Below are 21,511 nucleotides of genomic sequence, written 5' to 3'. Positions count from 1 at the left end.
CTTTTGGGTAGTTCAGTTCTTGATGTTCTATCGATCTCGGACAGATGCCTCTCGTGTTGGTAAAACTCTTTTCAATCTCTCTGTTGAAGTATCATCATTTTGATTCATCTAAATTATTAATGTTTGCTCGGATTTTGAGCGGATACAGTTTTACTATAGGGTGTGAAGTACGTCATGCACTAGTTCGTATTATAGCTGCTTGTGTAAAAACATCGTTTTCGGTGATCAATTCATCAACAACGGCAATGTTCCATCGGTTTTTCGGTAATTTATCATCTTGGACTTGCACTACATCTCCAATTTACTAGTTTGTAAATTATTTCCTGTTTGGCAATGAAACTTTCTCAGCGTCGTTATAGATTCTGATTTCGAACGCTTCCAAAAATGCTCCTTTAAACCCGACGGGTTATTTAAATGTTTATACAGTTCTTGTTTTCCACTTTTCACGGCAATGTACTCAATAAAATTAACGGTACCAATTTTTCTGCACCAGATGCGCATTTCGACAATACATGTCTCTTCAGTGATGCTCGTGGCCAACATATTTAAAATCCAAAGCTTATAAAAAAGATGAAGAGCTATAATCCAAAAGGTTCAAAAAGTATAGCCAAATCCGTGAAAGGAATCAGAGCTTTGCATGAGGGGGATGCATTCCTAAATTTATAATAATTTATAATATTTTGTAACAGCAAATTTTAATAACACAAAAAAATCCGTTTTTTCATACCAGTACCGAAGTACTAGCTACTGGGCTGGTGATACCCTCGAGGACTTATAGTACACCAGCAGAGGCATCGACCCAGTGGTAGTAATTTAATTAACGGTACCAATATTTCTGCACCAGATGCGCATTTCGACAATACATGTCTCTGCAGTGATACTTGTGGCCAAAATATTTGGATCCAAAGCTTATAAAAAAGATGAAGAGCTAAAATCCAATATATATGAACAACTGATTTTGTAAAAGTATGACTTCTAGGTAACAAAAAACGACTTATACAGAATTGAAAAGACCGTAATTTTACAAACAGGTGCGTTATGAATTCTCCCTCCACAGCAAATTGCGTCTTTGTTATTCAGGTACTATCTATGTGGTCTCCGTACCTTTTTAGGCTGTTTAAATCATTTGACGGCGAAGGAAGACCCATTTAAGCTTTCATGTGGGCATGAATAATCGTGTGAGACGATCCAAAACGCTCTTTGAGCAAATGAACGGCAGTGGTGTAATTGGCATTTGTCAGTGCGAAACCTTCAATAGTAGTTTAAGCGGCATGACCACGGAGTTGGGCCTTCAAGTAACTAAATTTCTATATACTGGTCACGGCACCATAAATGTTGTGTAAAGTAGTTAAAATGCGTTGTGTATAGATCGTGTTTATTCTAACGTCTAGCCATTGCTATATAAGTAACGTCATAATTACATACGTCAAGTAGCAACGCTAAATTCCCGATACATCGAATAATTGAAGTCATACATTATTCTTGGCCAAGAAAAAACAGTAGTGTATAGATTTTACTCACTTTGTAAAGCCGAAAATGAAAATATACGTCAACATTCATGCATTTGTGCACGAAACATACACAGAAACTTCTATAAATTGATTAAAAATTTCAAAGTTTTCACTTAATATAGTCGTATGTTTAGGGATGTACAGATTTTTTGCACAAAAACACGTGGCAATTATTTACAAACACTTCCTTAATTTTCACGTGATCATGTGATAGGCGCTTTTTGTTTGGACGCACCGAATTTCGACTACAACCAAATCCTTACCTTGTATTTCCGAAATTTTATTTCAGTCCACCAAGGGTGAAGATAACGGGAGTGGATCGTAACCCGTGAATAGTGCAGATGGCATAAAGGTCAGTGCATCACCAAACTCTATAGATTGATTGATTTAGATTTGCATGTTTGTTGAAATATATATGTTTGTTTAATATACTGTACTGCATGAACATGTAACAATTGCAAGTTGTTCTTTATGATTAAAAAAGTATAAATTTAGGGTACCATGTATATCTAAAATGCATGATTTCTGTTTCTTTGTATCGTTCAGAGTAATACGCATTTATTAATAACTATCGTAGTGTGTATAAACAAAAGGACATGTACAATAACATGAATAACTATGAGAGAACGGTTCCAATATCTCATTAAAATTACATTTGACGTCTCAAAGAGTATTATACTAAATAGGGGGGAATAATGATGATAATATTCCTTTAAGAATAGTTTTACGCTTTTTTCAATATGGTTTATTTAAAAAATAAACTTTTATAATTATGAATCTTATATATGTTAAATATTACGTTTTGATAATTTTTATATTTGTTATTGCATATAACTTAGGATTGTACTGATACATGAAGGTGAAGGCAGAAATGGAGTCAATTCATCCGTATTCTTTTAATTTAATTCTCATAAGGAAAGTTTAAACTTACAACAAGGAGAGGTTTATAAGACAAACAGGTCAAGGTAAAGTTATGTAAAAAAATGACTCAGATTTCTTTTGTAAATATAGGATATTAATTTTCATTATTCTTTCCTTTGCTTCATCATCCAATGAACTTTTTCAGTGTCCATTTATATTTCCTGCATATTTTCTTTTTAAAGATACCCTATGCACATTTCATAATTAATAACATGGCATTTTACTTTCTTATGGTCATTTTCAAAATACGTTGGCTTTCAAATATAAGGAGTTGAACATAATCGGTCCATTACATTATTGGTAAATTAAAATATACGGAAAGTTAACTATTATTCCAGATGATGAAATGAAAACAAGCCATTCAAAATGTGGACTCAAAACAGATTTGCTTTTTAATGGTCCCAAAACAGAGTAACACCTTGAACATTGCAAACAAAATGAACAAAAAAAGATATACATCTAAAATATATAAATGTACCATTTTTTACAATTATTATATGATTTAGTCCATTAAATATGATCAAGTGGAAAATCTTAAAGTTGATACTATTGTATATCTGAACGACTAATGAAAATTATAAGTTAAGTGAATTTCTTAATACATTCATTTATCATGTTTGTAGTAGAAAACATGTTTTAAAGACTGCTATGCGATTGATTCAATTTACTGTTGAAAACTATTTTGCTCTTTGTTGATCTTTTAATTGCATCCCGAAAATACGTGTATGTATTATCTTTTATTTTCACTAGTTTGCTTTGTCCGTGTCAGCTGAAATTTATCTTATTTTGTCAAAAATCATTCAGAGTCAATGGAAAATATACCGACGAGGATATAACTGCCATGCTGGACTTTTTTTTAACAAAAAGAACAACAACTGAAAGAAACAAAAGTCTTAATTAAATAAATATTTTGTATATTATGGAAATTTCTGCTGTATATATCATTGTATAAAAATATGTATTATGTATCAGCTTTCCCTGGCAAAATATTGACATCGAGTAGGTAGGCTTGAGAGTTTACTATGAAATATCAACTGTCATTAAAACTTGTTCAGCGTACATAATGTCAATTCATAATTGCATAATGTCATAAATTTGGATGTGAACAAAAAAAAAACTATAATACAAACATCTTTAAAAATAACAATTCCACCTATTCAATAACAAGAATACAGATGAAATTAAAAGACATAAGTGAAGAAGCATCGTAAGGTCATAGCAAATATGATATATCTTTCTGCATGCGAAGCATCCGAAGCATCAAATCGTCAATTTTGAGAAAAGTGGCGAAATATATTTTGTACATATCAAGATTTTAAAAAAGTGTTTTCAAATAAAATGAAAATAAAAATAAGGATAAAATCAGAACAAGCTATGATCAAGGTACATACTAGGCATATTTATATATCTTCTAAACAAATGAATTGTTGATGCTGAACCATATATTTCAAATCGTGAAGACCAACTGCTTTTTGCTACAATATTTCCTGCATCACCCAAACTAAATATTCTGAATTTCTACTAATAGCCTTTTATACTTTAACACATGAATTTATTTAAACATTCTCTTTTTGCATTCATCTCACTAATTGCATTTATATTCAGTACTTGCTCCTATTAAAAATGAAACTTGTGTTAGTTCAAAATTTGTCAAAAAACAACAACAAAAAAACTTTTACCTTTATCAAAAAGTATTAAGTATAAGTATACAAAATGTGATTAGATATCAACCAGATTAGGAAATGTATGTATCTATTAATAACGCCCCTTTAACATGATGGCGACTTTTATAGTTCTATTTTATTGTTTATTGTTTACTCAAAATGTGAACGCATTTTTACTTGACGATAAGACTACTCCATCACAGAATGTGGTAGCAGCCCACCAGTACAGTGCACTAATGGGATTACTTACAGACGAAATGAAAGCTCGAAAACATCTAGAAGAGGTGGTGACGCAATTAAACACAGAAGTCATTTCGAAGACTTTAAACATAACCAATAACTTAGGTCAAGCCAACTTGATAATAGCCGATTTACAAACCAAGCTACAAAACATGGAAAACAAGCTAGAACAGAGTGTTCAACAACAAAAAATGGAAAATGCTGCTCTTCATCAAAGTGTTTCCAGTCTTCAAAAGGTCAACTCGATCATTCAGCGAAATAATTCATTCATTCAGCAGCAATATTCTATGCTTTTACAAAATTATTCTACGTTACAAGTAGAGCATGATGATTTCAAAAATAAACTTATAAAACATGAGAACAAGTCAATAGAAATGGCAACGGAGATTACGGCATTTAAAACGGACATTCAAACGTTAAAACATCAGGTTCTTACACTAACTACAAACCAATCTGCACGAGGACGAGACTTTCTCGCGCTTTACAATCAGACTCTAGAATTTAGGTCAGACATTGCACGTGATATTTTAAATCTGTCCAGCCATTCTAATGATTCAATTGATGAGCTTTTTAATCACCTTCAAAACGGTAAGTACATAGATAAAGGCATTAGTAGTATACACCTGTTCAAAAGTCATAGAGAATATTTAGAAAAACAAATCCGGATTACAAACAAACACAGAAGGAAACACAACAATAATAAGAAGAAAACAACAAAACAACAAAACTCAGAAGTGCAACAAAATAACTGAACGACAATGCAACATACATAGAAACGAAAAATTATAACATCAGCCACATTTCCGACATGTTACAAGACATTTTAAGACAAAACGGAAAGTGGAACGTGGTTTTGTGTCATGTCAAGACTTGTGTTGCATGGAAATGTTAAATATACCGCTAAAACGACAACATTACATGAAGGGAAGGAAGTACAAAAAAACATGCCAAAACACAAAGAGAAATACATAAATAAAATGAAAGTACATTTCGACATGTTTACAACATAAGTACAACATATAACTATTAAACTAATTTTAGACAATACACAAAACAGCTAAATAGAATGACGAACTGTGTGTCTGTCACATAAAAGTAACTACGCAACAAAAACTTACGTCAGAAGTAAATTTCAAAAAAAAAAAATATGGAAATCAAGTTGAGGTTTTTTATTTTGTATGTTTTTTTAAATTCATTTTATAAAATTACAAACATATAAGATAAGAATTGGGTAGGAAATTGTGCAACTATGTCTTACTATGCCAGACTCTCTTTGGAATCAAACTGTGTTAACAAATAAATCCGGTATAAAACAGGTAAATCCTGATAAATTGATGATGTACTAACCCTCAATTTTATGAACACTAAAGAAATGTATCTCTCTGAACTGACATGAAATCATGCTTATACTAACAATGAACTCTATTTTTTCCTGGATCTTGATATCTTTATCCTTAATGGAAAAATTAATACCCAAGTTTATGACAAAAGAGAAAGATTGATATTCATTTCTATATTGGGTTTATATAGTAACAATTCTGATGACAGGTCATTAAATATGACAGATTTTGGTCTCCGTACAACAGTTAAAAAATAGTCATTTATCGTATATATATATATATAGGCGTAAAAAATAAATTTCACATGTGCAGATGTATATATTCATAAAATAAAATAGTAAAATAAGTTAAAAAGTTAACAGTTCCATTCAATCGATTTCATCCTTCCATTGGGACTCTTCAGGATAACTGATATATATATATATATGCAAAACATGTAAAATATGCAGATCTGCAAACCAAAAAAAGCAATATAAAGAAATTGGCTCTTATAAACATATGTTGAGGATTTGTTCAAGTAATAAAGTGAAGCCTTACAAATTTGCATTCCAACAAACTTCCGATTTCGATCAGTGGATTGAGTGGTGCTTGCTTTATATATTCAATAGTTCATGCATATTCAGGGCATGAACGCATTTTAATACGTTTAATGCAATGGATAGTTTCTGAAAGATAGTTTACTCGGGATGACGAACAGGGGACTGAAACTGAAAAATACATATATGTTGGATATGTAGACTAATATTTCATGGACCAACCACATTCAGACCTCTAAGAGGGTAATTGCTTTGCTTTCTAACGCGCAGCAAGCCCCACATCGGATGTGATGTTCAAATTTCAACACGGCTTCATAGCTGAAATGATAGTCCACTACAGCAAGGTCTTTACTGCCGGACCCTTGATCACGAAGAGTTTCCGATGTAGATCGTATGAGTTAAACAAAAACAGTATTGTGTTTCCATTGTTTCTAGCAATATATTTTTTCAGAGGCCTATTGTGAATATTTCTTACTCATTCAGTAATTTGCTTTGTTTCTTCTAGCACATGGTACTACATATGTAAGATGGTCAAGAAAGCAGTGCCCAGATGAAAATAATACGGAAACTGTATATTCAGGTAACATGTTTAGAAAAATTAGTAATATAATTTCGACCAAATTGGTAAGTCTTTGTAATCTATCATGAGAACTATTTTTTTAACATAAATGTCATAAGATCAACATATGTGTTTCACATGTTTCATGTCAATGCTTTTTGTATACACTCAGTATATTTTAACATTGTTAAAGGTCGTTATAAGGCCCTCAATTACGTCAAAGAACTTCTTTCTCTCATTTATAGTTTATACCTGATCTTTTAAATTGTAAATATGATATTTATTATATCTATAATACTAAACAGTAGTACATGCAATGTGTCGTTATTTATCAATACGTCAAAAATAATATTAAATGCACTGTGGGGAAAAATAATAATAATAATTATATTAATAATGATAACAAAAATAATAATAATAATAATAATAATAATAATAATAATAATAATAATAATATAATAATAATAATAATAATAATAATAATAATAATAATAATAATAAAAATAATAATAATTATATAGTAATAATAATAAATAATAATGATAATAATAATAATAATAATAATAATAATAATAATAATAATAATAATAATAATAATAATAATAATAATAATAATAATAATAGAATATGACTTACTAAACTTTTAAATGCAATAAAAAAAATCATAATTAATCAACTAAGTTAATTTTAATCTTTATTCAGGGTATACAGGAGGTGGATCTTATAATGATTACGGGGCTGCTCCAGAACCAGTTTGTCTGCCGTTAGATCCTGACTTTAACAAAACCAGCGATGGACACTACGCCAGTATACACGGAGCTGAATTTGACAGCAACTTCTTTGCATCGGATAGTGCTCATCAGGACATACCATGTGCTGTCTGTAGAGTGCAGCAGGCATCTAGTGTTATAATGATACCAGGAAAGAACATATGTTATACAGGTTGGAACATGGAGTATAATGGTTATCTGTCAACAAATGCTTATAACGAGCACGGTGCCAGCTCGTATATCTGTATAGATATAGAACCTGAATATGTAACTGGCGGATCCACATGGAAACACGATGGTAAACTCTTTTACGAAGTGGTAGCTAAATGTGGATCACTTCACTGTCCACCTTACCATAATGACTACCCAATGACATGTGTTGTTTGTTCAAAATAATTGAACTGCATTGTTAAACAAAATTATTTCTAATTTCAGGTAACCAATTTTCTTCACTTCGAAGTCTATATTTCATTGAAAGTCTGCAAAACTGTAAAACATGTTTACACAAAAATAAAATATCAAAATAAAATCCTATTATATTTCAGAATTATATATCTAAATTCCACATAGCATAAATAATCTAAGTAAATGCATTTATTTCTGACAAACATTTTAACTATAAAATGAAATGTTATTTAAAAAATGCTACTGTTCAAAGCTGAATTCACGTCTTCAATTTTTGTAACTCGCTCTGTATTCGTGTTATCGTTCTTGCAAGGAATGTCGGTGCCACGTTGCAATGTTGTTAATAGGGATCGAAAGCATTGTATGGAAATGTGTTTAGCTTTTGTAACGTCTGTGTAACATTTTTACCACGTGTTAGATTGTGATTTGTCAATACGTCGTCTGATACTTATATTACCGATCGTGACTTATTCCGGAATGTGACTGATTTGCTGAGTGTGAATTCGTATTGCTTTAAGACGTGGCACGGGACTTTTCCATCCCAAATTACTTTGTTGTGTTTTGATATTGTGTTTGTTGTGGTCGTTGATTTAGTTATATGTCTTAACGTTTGTAGTTGTAAATCGTATTTTTTTTCCTCTTGTATTTGTGTGTTGTGTTGGGGATAACTACTCATCCAGTTCAGTTGCCTGATTTTATTTTGGATTAACGAAATTTACAAGATAAATTTGGTTTGCAGTTTAATAAGAAAAGACACCGACGGAGCTAGATAATACAATTAATTATCTAATCACTACTACAATAATATATTAATTAGTATTATAATTTTCACTTTTATTAATTAATATAAGTGAAATAAATCATACAAATCTAATCTTGAATTTCATTCAAATTCCTTCTTAATTTTTGGAACACGTTTTAGAAATTCAAATGTGACGTCACTTTGGGCGCTGCAATGACTGGCTAACACTGTTGTGATTTTGTAATGTATTCGTTTTTATTCTATGGCTAATCACCACTTCAGTTTAATCATTTATATCTATTATAACATTGTATAAAGTCATTTTATAAAATTTACTGTTTGCAAAACTATGTATTATTCTTCATAATAGTGATGTTTTTGTCCCAGGCGGATAACCCTAGCGCGCGTCCGGCGTACCTTTACAATCCTGATAACTATTAACACCACTGGGTCGATTCCACTTATGGTGGACGTTTCGTCCCCCAGGGTATCACCAGCCTAGTAGTCAGCATTTCGGTATTAACATGAATATCAATAATGTTGTGATTTTTATAAATTTCCTGTTTACAAACCTTGAATTTTTCGAGAAAAAAAAATAAGGATTTTCTAATCCTAAGCATAGATTACCTTAGCCGAATTTGGCACAACTTTTTGGAATTTGGAATCATCAATGCTCTTCAACTTTGAACTTGATTGGCTTTATAAATATTTTGATATGAGGGTCACTGATGAGTCTTGATTATAATCCTTGTACCTTTGATAACCATGTATACTTTTTTTCTTTTTTTTTAACGGTTACCTTTTGATTGCAATTATTCGTTTGTTTCTCTGTCCAATATTTTCTCCCATTTATTTATTGTAGTCCTGTCGTGTAATCTTGTCATTCCAATGTTATAATTAACATTGTCATTTAAGCGGGAGGTTTGGTATGCCACAAAACAAGGTTCAACCCACCATGTGTTCGTAAAACGCACTGTTCCAAGTCAGGAAAATGGCCGTTGTTACCTTATAGTTCGTTATTATGTGTGTTTCATTTCGGTATTGTGTTTCTGTTTTGACGTATAGTTCGGCGGTAAAAGCATATCATGCAAATCCTGCTACAAGCATGAAATTTGGCATAGGCCTTCCTCAACCATTACTCTTTTATTTCACTTCTAGTTATCCTCAAAACCATAAGTTTTATACAACACTTCCGGAAAAAAACCAATATGGTGTAAATTTCAAAAATGAGTCCTTAATCCGTATCTTTGATTTAGAGTTTTAAATAGATTGGTAAAAACAAAATAAAATTTCTGAAGTGTTTCATTCTGTTTTGACGTATAGTTCGGCGGTAAAAGCATATTGTGCAAATCCTGCTACAAGCATGAAATTTGGCATAGGCCTTCCTCAACCATTACTCTTTTATTTCACTTCTAGTTATCCTCAAAACCATAAGTTTTATAAAACACTTCCGGAAAAAAACCCAATATGGTGTAAATTTCAAAAATGAGTCCTTAATCCGTATCTTTGATTTAGAGTTTTAAATAGATTGGTAAAAACAAAATAAAATTTCTGAAGTACTAAAACATTTTTCAAAGTACTACTATTTGGCTGAAAATACATGTGTATTCACAGTCACCATCACATGCAAAAAAAACAGTGCACGGGAGACCCGATTTCCACATTAACAAGCAATGACCGCGACATCCTCTGTATCTGTATCTGTATGAATACTATGTTGATACCAATTCTAACTTTAATATAACAGTTTGAGAGAGCGCCGTCGATTTATTGACGAGGCGTAAGAGCAGATTTTACGCTGTCTATGCTTGATGCACTACAGTGTCGTCTAGCTGAATCGACGCCATCACTGTCTTTACAAAGAATGAGTTTGAGTATTGTGGTGTTTTGCTTAGTGGAATGTCAAAACACTTAGAGTGATTCTTTACTTGGTTTTTCACAATATTTGTTGCGTGGTATTCTTCGAACTTCTTGACAGTTATGTTTCTCTTAGGACGTGCTTTTTTTAGAAATTTGTCTGGTTCAATAGCGGGAATCAGCCCCTAAACCACTTTGTACATGAATATTAACTTCTAGCTTGTTCGTCTTGCAATTTTCTGGAGATCTTGTAGTTCCAGTTAGGCAAGCATATTAGAGACACACTCGTCCTCTCTTGGCTCGTAATCTATGGTGATAAATCTTGCCGCTTGACGTTGTATCCTTTTTATAGATATAGAAAGATGTGGTGTGAGTGCCAATGAGACAACTCTCCATCCAAATAACAATTCATAAAAATAAACATAGCTGATTTATGTTTGTTACCGTGTAAGGGTCTCATACTATGGCTCCATATTCAATCGTTGATCAACGAGCGAGATGTAAGCTGGTTTTTTTTTTTTGCAATCTTGTTGGCAGTATTTCAAGTTTCTTCTTTGAAGGCCTACTGTTGAACTTGCTTTCTTTTCCACGTTTTAGGTGGTCGATTTGAGGTCTTCCGAAATTTGTAGGCGTTGGTACAGGTTATGATTGAGTTGTTGTAGTATGTGTCCATTTAAACTGTAAATTTTATTGTTTTTGTTTCTGATACTGAGGATGTAACATTTGTTAGGCATTGAACCGCATTCCCCAGTACATCCACAATGTATAAGATTCTGAAATGATGACGCCTTAAAATGAGTTATTTAAAAGTTATCCTCTTTGTCCCTTCGTCATACATTAGCGCCTGAACTAGATAGTACAAGAGCCAATTCCAAGCTGTTCCCCCTAAACACCTGCCTTAGTAAATTGTTTTATATGCTGGAAAAAGACTAGACCAAGTTGAGGGAATACCCTCAATTAGTCTTCCCTTTTGCGCAAATAGTTATTTTTCTTGATTAAGAATAAGATAAGTTTGTGTTATCTTACAGTTAAACCTCGGTGATTTAGGCTGATCAATCATCATTTTCATGTTTAAGTCACATCTTCAAATGCCATCAATGTCTGTTTTTCCTTAACAAGCAATCAGAGAACCATATCACAACTGCTAAAGACATCCATCACAATAACTGTGTGTAATCATTCATTGCCAGATGCATTTTGAAGTTCATTGAATCCAAAGCTTTATGCCCTTCCAAACACATCCCATAGCTCGTCTATCCCTGTCACGGAATAGCGAAACATTTGTGACAAATCTGCACTGATAATTGTTGTTATTTAAGCTATTATTTATTGTATATAACATTTATCTATTTGAATATTGCCGGGTGGTCAACTTTTCGGGTGTGCACAAACACTGATAAATGCATCGACTTATATACTCACGATTTAAACTATTTGTACTTTGCAATCGATAAGGGCCAGTTTTATATGTATATCTTGGTAATGTTTACATATGGAATACTTTGATTATCCCGTCATATAGTAATATATTTTGATAAATATCGTCGTGAGATTCAACTTGTTTACATCTGCCATGACAACGTTTTGTACTTTCACGTATTTATTATGTTTGTGCTTTCCTTTTCATTAACAATGTCTTTATTTATGATAGAACAAGTTTTTCATTGATCTCATTTAAGCATTATATCTAATGCGTAAGGTTATGTAAATTACACCCAAGTTCATACGCCGTATCGAAAAAGGAATAAATTGTCCGTTTAAAAAAAGCATTATGTAGAAATGTCCTTTTAGTTTCATACGCTTTTAAATATAAAGGACAAAGTTAAGACAACTTAATAATGTTTCTTTATCTAAGAATAACGAATTTTATTTGTCTTTATAAACATTACTAGCCAAAAGACGTAAGAGACGTTGCTTTTGATTGGATGATTAGTTGTTTACTCTAACGTCATAGTAAGTGCCAAAAGAAATAAACATGATAAATAGGAGTCTGTACATGAAATATGGCATTCTGAATCAAGCCATTGAGCTGTCAACTACCTTTTACATTGACCACCCGATTTATTGTTTATCTGTTGAATGATGACTGTGTATTTGATGTTTATATTATATTGAGAGAAGAAGTCAAAATACGACTGAAAAAAACACTATTGTTATGTATTACAAACCTGTTTCTCTGCAATGCCGTTGACTCCATTCGTCTTGAATGATAGTTATAAACAGCCTTATACCAAGCCTAGGTTTGTTACACAGTCATGACAGCCTCATCAATAACGACTATTCTAATTATGACTCGAGCGGGTTCGTGTTTCATTGCATCAGAAATATGCATCATGATTCTATTGTCAGCCTCGTAATGTGAACATGGTGATAAACTTGAAATACAACTCGAGGTAGATAAAATAGAATATCCTCAGCAGTTGTTATAAGAAGCAAGACCTACATTTAGGGAAAATAAACAGACAAATCCAGAGTCAAATAAGATGACGATAATAAAAAATAACTTTTAAGTTTTCATTCGCAACAGCTTACTCAATAGATTTGGAGGAAATGTATTTCGAATGATGATTGATCAGCCAACATCAGCAGCTATGGATTTGACAATTTCAATGATAGAACGATACATGATTTTGTTGTAAGATCGAACAAACTTATCAGATGAGAATAACGCAGTAAGTAAAAATGTGTTTTTAAGAGAGGAAATACTTATTGAGGCTATTCCCTAGACTCGGGCTAGTCTTTGTCAGCAAAGAAAACGTGCAAGATATCATTGCGATTGAGAATGAGTAACAAGCTTGGTATTGGTTCATATGCTAACTAGTCCATCGCTTATTAATGAGGAAGGGGAAAATATGATCCATGGAAACCCTTTTGGACAACTCTTTGTGATGCTTCTTCATCTTATTAGGAACTTGTACATTATAGATCTAAGAAACAATACCACGAATTTTGTAAATTTGGAAGATGATCTCTCCGATTGTGAATATACATGTATTTGCGGCCATAAATAAGTAATTTTAAACATGTTAAAGATGTTTAAGAACTTTTAGTGATTTCATTTTGTTTTAATCAATCTATCCAAAAATCTACTTTGAAGATTGAGATTTCATCTTTGAAAATTACGCCATATTGTTTTTCTTTTATAGGAAGTGTTAACTTTGTATTTGAAAATATAAAGCTGAATAGAATTAGTGATTTTGAAGATGACTTAAATGACCAGCTAACAAAAACCCTTATATTTACATTTTGAAAAAAGTTGAATATGAAAATGAAAAATTATCAATATTTCTATGTCCACCATATTGAATATCACCGAAAGTAAGGGTTTTAAGGACATATATGTATGTCTTATACATTGTATCCACGAGAAGCACCAACGAAAGGTTCCTGCATAATATAATGATAGTATCAATACATTAAAACACATTTCAATTACTCTCCCTCAAAATAAGCTTAGTTTAGTATAATGTCCAACGTGTTGGATTTTACCGGGAGTAGGGGTTTTGCAGACATCTAATCTATATCATATATCCAAAAGTATTATATAAAAAAGGTTTATTCCAATTATTATGATAGTAGCATGTTAATACCACCTTTTCACATACTAGCCTTCGATATAGGGCTAATTTAAATATAATGTCCGTCATTTTGGATTTGACCAGAAGTGAAACATTTTTTTCAAATGCCTTCCTATTTGAAATAAAAGAGAAATAGTTGAGGAAGGTCTATGCCAAATTTCATGCTTGTAGCACGATGTGTGCACACTTTTTTACAAAGCCGCCGTACTAGAAGTTTTCTCATATTTGATACGTTTCCCTCAGTTTTTGTTTAATTTGTAACCCGGATTTGTATTTTTTTCTCTATCGATTTATGAATTTCGAACGTCGGTATACTACCGTCGGCTTTAAAAATACGATTTTGGAAGATACTTTGTGATAGTTTCATCAAAGAGTAATAATACTAAAATTCTCCCTCAATCATATCTTGTAAAACATGTGCTTATTTTTGAATCCTTACTAATAGTTAGAGTATTCGACTATAATGCGTTCGTTTACCCAATGGTTTTCACACAAATGTACGGTGTGATGTTTGGTGCAATATGAATCATATCATTGTCCGAAAACTACTGTTGTGAGAACTGCCACTTTTAGGGCAAAAACAGCTTTTGATACCAGATGTTTCCACATGATATTAATACCAAGACTTAATACATGTATGTGTGATATACATTTTTTGGCTATGTCAGATGATAGACATCTGGTAATCAATTACTGTCTCGTCTATTGACAAGTATGGAACAAATATACTTTTAAAAATACAATATTTAGATGGGGAAAAATATATTTATTAAAAATATCAATAAAGGAGGAATTATTCACAAAGTACGATTCTTTATAACAAATTCATAAAAAGCGATTCTCAATATCCAGAATCCAGATGTTTATAATAATGTCGTTTACCAATTATGTAAAAAACATGGCTCAAATCGGAGGTTCGGTAGAAAAATATGCCACTAAGAATCGAACTTTCATTTCATTTTTGTTGGAAGTGGGTTTCGTAGCATGACTTTTGAATGAAGGAGATTTACTTTATATTTGTATCGCGATATTCTTGCTGTGTTGAAGACCTATTGGTGGCTTTTGGTTGTTCTCTGCTTTGATAGGGTTGTTGTTTCTTTGTCACATTTCCAATTTCCAGTCTCAATTCTATTTCAGTAGACCTCAATTTAAAAAGTTTGGACAATAGTTTACGTTTAGTTTAATGAACAATAATTAGCTGTAAATCAAGCTTCTTTCGTCAGATTTTTGCAAGATGTCAGAAAAAGAATACTTGACATAACATCAGTTAGATAAACTAACAAAACTGCATAAAATTAACGTATAAATGCTAATCTGTCTCCTATTACCTTTATAATGTTAACCTGTGGTACGTGAATGTTCGTAAAGAATTTTTTATTAGTTTCATATAAAATCTTTGTATAAATTGCATACCTGTTTAATCATAGAAACCCAATTATTAAAACATATTTAACTTTAAGATACTAGGTGTTGTTTGATGTTTTTTTTGTTTTTTGTTTATTGTTTTTAGGGGTTTAGTATATAAATCGCAGAATGATGTGAACTTATTTATTATGTCTTTTCGGGTATTTTTCTAAGTCGTTGTCAATATAATGGAATTTGATGCAACTGGAATACATGTGAGAAGTTTAGCTAGATAAATATATTTAAAAGACCGGGTTCAATTCACCATTTTCTGCGTGGGAAATTGCCTGTGCCAAGTCAGGATTGTGAAAGAAGTTGTCCATGCGATTAATGTGATTGTGCTTTTAATCATGGACTTTCCGTTTTGAAAGACTCGAACTCACATTACATATCGATGAAGAGGATGTTGGGTACTCATTGTAGTTGGGTTTTTTTTCTTCTTGTTGTATTCTGAAAAATAATGGTGCTTCTAGCCCGAGAGTAACTTTGATATTTATTGGATTGTTGTGCCATTTTTTACCTAAAAACAAGACGATAACAATAATATATATTTATCATTAAGTTCACTATTTGACAAAGTAACTCTGTTCTTTTCTTTCACTAACATGTAAAAATATGGTATTTTTCTTTGATGTGTTCCCACATAGTTGATTAATGTTTCAAAGCAAAAAAATCCGAAAACATATCAAAATAGTCAGAAAACAAAGTAGACAAACAGAACAGTAACTAAATGACTTTAAACGAAAGTATCGTTTATTGAAATTGTGTTTCATGTAACACTGTTGTAGATTTAACCTATCTAATTTGTATATAGTGAAGATGTTTTATCTATATCTATATATAACTCTTTTCTTTACAATACGTTCAATCTAATATAATGAATATCTTAGTAGTACTATTATTGGAATGTCTTGATATATCGAAGTATTTAATAACAGATTTAATGTTACCATTTTCATAATTTTTAACATAATAATATCACAAATGCTATGAGGAGAAAATAGGTAAAAACTAAAAATGATTTCACATATTACAAGACAAAACACACAATCTACTAATGACAACATCAAACCGTGATAAGATTACTGTCCCTAGCATGCACAGCTATGTGTGGCCTGATTAGATAATATGTTGATACTTACGGTCAAAGAACTATTGATGGGCTATGTAACAGATTAAAGTAAAATTTGGCATATAATATTTGCCCTGTTAAATTATCATCATATAATTTTACATATTTATAACGGAAATGTATGTATTACCAACATGTAGATTTGAAATAGGAGATTTGATGACTTCCACAAATATCTCAATTTATTTTCTAAGATTTTATTTGCACTATATGTCTATATACAAATGTTGAACTATTATAAGAAACCTCAATTTCAGAAAATTAAAGAGATGATCTCTTATTTTTTGTCTTTTGATTTTTAGTAGTTACACTCCAACGAGTAAAATGTGTAAGCCAACCTTTTATCAAAATCTGTGATAAAGCTCCTTAATCATGACTTGACCTTTACCATAAATTTCTAATTTGCAAAAACAGATTGAGTAAGAACGGTCTTTTGATAAGATGTTTAATGCATTATACATTGAAGATGTTATTTTTCTTTTTGCATAAATTCTGCAATTAAGATTCGATTTAACAAATGAATTTATCACGATATTTATAATAACATGCTTTATGCCTAGATCGAACAATGATAATTGCAGCACTATACTGCTTTACCACAAATAATTTTACCTTTGATATAAGTTAATAAAATTTGTTGAAAGCAATAACAAATATTTCATACTGTACTTATGTACAAAATGTACTTAGATAAAATTAAAATGCGACTATCAATATAAAACTGATTACAGGACGCATTTATTTATAAATATCACTTTCGATATACGCCCCTTCAATATCATGGAGAAGTTTATATTTCTTTTCTGTATAACATTGTTTGCTACAAATTTGAAAGCATTTTTACTTGATGATAAGACTACTTCAACAAATACTGGTATATCGGGCCACCAATATATTGGAATAATGGAATTACTTACAGAAGAAATAAAAGCTCGAAAACATCTAGAGGAGGCGGTGACACAACTGCATACAGACGTCGTCTCAAAGACCTTAAACATAACCGATCACCGTGGTCAAACCGATATGATTATAGCCGAATTACAAACCAAGCTACATAACATGGGAAATAAAGCAAACAAGCTAGAGCAGAGTGTTCAAAAGTTAACAATGGAAAATGCAGTTCTCCATCAAAGTTATTCCGGCCTACAGAATGAAAACTCAATCATTAGGCGCAATTTCTCAATTCTTCAGCAGCACTATTCCATGGCACAGCTAAATTATTCCACGTTACAGGTAGACCATGATGACCTCAAAAATAAAGTTACAGCCAACGAAAAGAAGTCAGCTGAAATGGCAACAGAAATTGCGGCTTTGAAGCAGTTAAAAGCTATTAATCAGCTGCAGGATATTAACGCATTACAAACGGACACACATACGTTAAAACATCAGGTTCACACACTTACTACAAACCAAGCTGCACGAGGACAAGACTTTCTCGCCCTTTACAATCAGACTCTAGCATTCCGGTCCGACATGGCACGTGATCTTACAAAATTATCCAGTCACCATAATGACTCAATTGACATGCTGTTTAGAAGCCTTCAAAACGGTAAGAAATTTATTCTCAAATTTACAAAAAGTGATTCTTGATATCTAGAGTTTGTGCGTATCGTATGAAGACTTTGTACTTGTTTCACAAAATTAGGTCTAGTACGATGAACGGTTTATGTCACAAATTATTCACCGCCCATAAAACATGCGATAAAAATTATAAAAGTTAAGTAATAATCATGAATATCTAACAACCAATGAATAGACATGCTTAAAAATTGGTACATTGAAGAAGCACAACCTTTCGTTTAAAGAAAATGAAATAATATTTTAAGAGTCCGCAACTTTTTTTGGTGGCGGGGAGGGAGAGTGTTATCAGGCAGAGTGATGTCATTTGTGATAAATACAACAAAACGTCGAGATCTCTCAGCGTACCGTCATCGTATTGTAAGCCGCAAAACTCCGATTTGCTATGATACACCTACCTAATAATACAAAAAGCTTTATGTGTGTGTTAAACACATATACCCAGCTTGTAGCCTAATCATACATTCTTGGTATTCATAAATAAGATTTCAAACTAATTCAAAAGATAAACTAAGTCAAAATGTCGTATTTTGTGAAAAGTTAATCAATCAGTTTACTAGTCGCTATCTTCGTATTAATTTTGTTGTTTGAAATTCTAAAACTTTGCATGGATAGATTACTCTCTGAAAGATATTTAAATTAAAAACTATGATTTTCTTGCAGGAAATCAAACTTCACACCAGTTGATAAGCGACATGAATCATACAATGCAGGTTTTTACGCAGCAAATATCAAACAACGGTGAGATATTAATGAGTATTGCATCGATTATTCATCATGTATGTATGTAAATCATTAGCGGGAGACTAACCTTATTGTCTTCATACTATCTCCGTCTCGAAAATTGTTAATGTTAATAGATACTTCATATGCCAACATTGTCAAAAATGGAACACAATGATAGATCAGTGATTTCTCTGCATTTGCTATTATTTAACAGTTGATATCAAAATACTAAGTAATTGGTCATATTACGTTTTAAATTCATACAATTTAACAGCTTATCTATTCAGAGTAAATGTTACGGTCGTATGAAATAATTAAGCAACTATTTGCATACTTTTAGTTCATGAATTTATTTTGCGACCCTGAATTATTTTTGCTGATAAAAATATTGACTTGCATACCAATAACATTTGAACCTGACTCATATTGAGTAGTACTGTCACGGCAAACATACGGCAAAACATTAGGACTCAATTTACGCTTGTAAAAAGAACATCCAGGCCAATCTTTATTAGAATGCAAAAAAGTAATTACAAGAAAGATTTAGTTTCACTTACATTTTATCGTAAAATACTTCTCAACATGAAAGAAAAATATGCGGATATAACAGATGAGTATTATCAGCTTTTTTGTTAATATTTGCATACACTAATTTGGTTGTCTATGTTAATAGTGTCTCAAAGCAACAGCCAGATAAAGAAGATGCTAAATGACGAAATCCACGTGATCAGACAAAAAGTCGATGACGAAAGTAACGGTTCGTATATAGATATATTATAACATTAGATCAGTTGTAAACAAATGGGAAGCAGGATTACTCTTTGATAACTTTTGTCGTAAAACATGTGTGAATTTATACATTCAACAAATTTCTTTTAGTATAAAGGCATGAAAGGCGTCTTGAAATACTTCTGACTCGACACCTATCAATACTCTGAATGGGAAAAAATACAGTGCGCAAATACAGCAGTAAAATCTTATGAAAAACTCCAGGACGCTTCACGATCAATCGTCGAATAAAATTTAATGTCTGCTTGAAAAAAGTCTGATATGTTTAAAGAGATGAACAAGACAATTAATAGCAAGTTATTCCTTGTCAGGTTGCAAACAATACTTATTTTTTTTTAACACGTGAAAGTTAGATTTGTCAGGTTGAGTGCACAGGAAAGCAGCCGGAAAATAAGAATATAATAGTTATGATCAATAATGTTTTCTGTAACTAGAACCATACGGACCCCTCATATCTTTTTTCTTGTTTAAAGCGCATCGTGCACGAGCCGCCGGTTTGTAACGTATTTGTAAAATTCAAAGGAGGTTATATTTAAGAAAGAATTCATTGAAGCCATAGATTGTTGGAAATTTACGCATGACCTGAGCTGTGATATTCGAATTATATCCTGAGCATTAAAATACTGAAGCAAGGATTGTTTTGGTAGGTGTGAGGCTGATTTTGTTTACTCCCTGTTAGATAAAGCTCAAATGTCTTAATAAATCCGTAGCTTGGTTGGGTTATTTTGTGAATAACCGCTAGAAAAAAGACTGTTTAATTCTTCTAATTCTCAAAGCCAACATTTGCCATGATTTTCTCGTAAATATCCTTCAATTCCAAAGTTGACATTTCGTAACTAAGGGGCCGCCATGTTGATTGGCTGAAATTAAAAATTAAACCTGGTTGGCGCTTTAAAACCAGGTTGATTCAACCATTTTCTACATTAGAAAATGCCTGTTTCAAGTCTGGAATATGACAGTTCTTTTCCATTCGTTTTTGATGTGTTTTGTTATTTGATTTTGCCATGTGATTATGGACTTTCCAAATTGATTTTCCTCTGAGTTCAGTGTTTTTGTGATTTTACTTTTTAGTTAATATGCAAATAATGCAATAGAATAAAGAATAAAACAAAATCTACCTCAAAAATCAGTTTTGATACAATATCATACGAATTTCGATGGTTCACGTAACAGAAAACTTTCAACTTTAGCGGTTCTATTTGCATGACGTCATGTTTGTAAATATATAGACTCTATAATTTTACGAGTCTCTTTAGAATGAACGGATTATACAAACCGGAGGCAAAATATAATACAAGCCCAAATGAAAAAAATGATGAGACTGTCATTAAAGTGGAGAGGGTTGGCGCTACACAACCACGTTGAATCCACTATTTTCTACATTAGAAAGTACCTGTATCAAGTCAGGTATATGACAGTTTTTTCCATTCGTTTTTTAGCTCACCTGGCCCGAAGGGCCAAGTGAGCTTTTCTCATCACTTTGCGTCCGGCGTCCGTCGTCGTCGTCCGTCGTCGTCCGTCGTCGTCCGTCGTTAACTTTTACAAAAATCTTCTCCTCTGAAACTACTGGGCCAAATTTAACCAAACTTGGCCACAATCATCATTGGGGTATCTAGTTTAAAAATTGTGTCCGGTGACCCCGCCAACTAACCAAGATGGCCGCCATGGCTATAAATAGAACATAGGGGTAAAATGCAGTTTTTGGCTTATAACTCAAAAACCAAAGCATTTAGGGCAAATCTGACATGGGGTAATATTG

At 32.0% G+C, this 21,511-nt stretch overlaps 1 protein-coding gene across 1 annotated transcript; it reads left to right on the top strand.

The window, feature by feature from the left end:
* The first annotated feature begins 4,209 nt into the window (after nucleotides 1-4,209).
* LOC134717660 (uncharacterized) lies at nucleotides 4,210-7,937 on the top strand. Its single transcript, XM_063580157.1, has 3 exons — nucleotides 4,210-4,924; nucleotides 6,718-6,792; nucleotides 7,474-7,937. Exons 1-3 carry the CDS (start codon nucleotides 4,210-4,212, stop codon nucleotides 7,935-7,937), a joined length of 1,254 nt encoding a protein of 417 aa, XP_063436227.1.
* The last annotated feature ends 13,574 nt before the right edge of the window (nucleotides 7,938-21,511 follow it).

Source organism: Mytilus trossulus, chromosome 5, assembly GCF_036588685.1.
Source record: "Mytilus trossulus isolate FHL-02 chromosome 5, PNRI_Mtr1.1.1.hap1, whole genome shotgun sequence".
NCBI classification, from domain to species: Eukaryota; Metazoa; Mollusca; class Bivalvia; order Mytilida; family Mytilidae; genus Mytilus; species Mytilus trossulus.
Note: the sequence above shows the minus strand (reverse complement) of the source record. Positions and strands in the feature narration are given on the sequence as shown.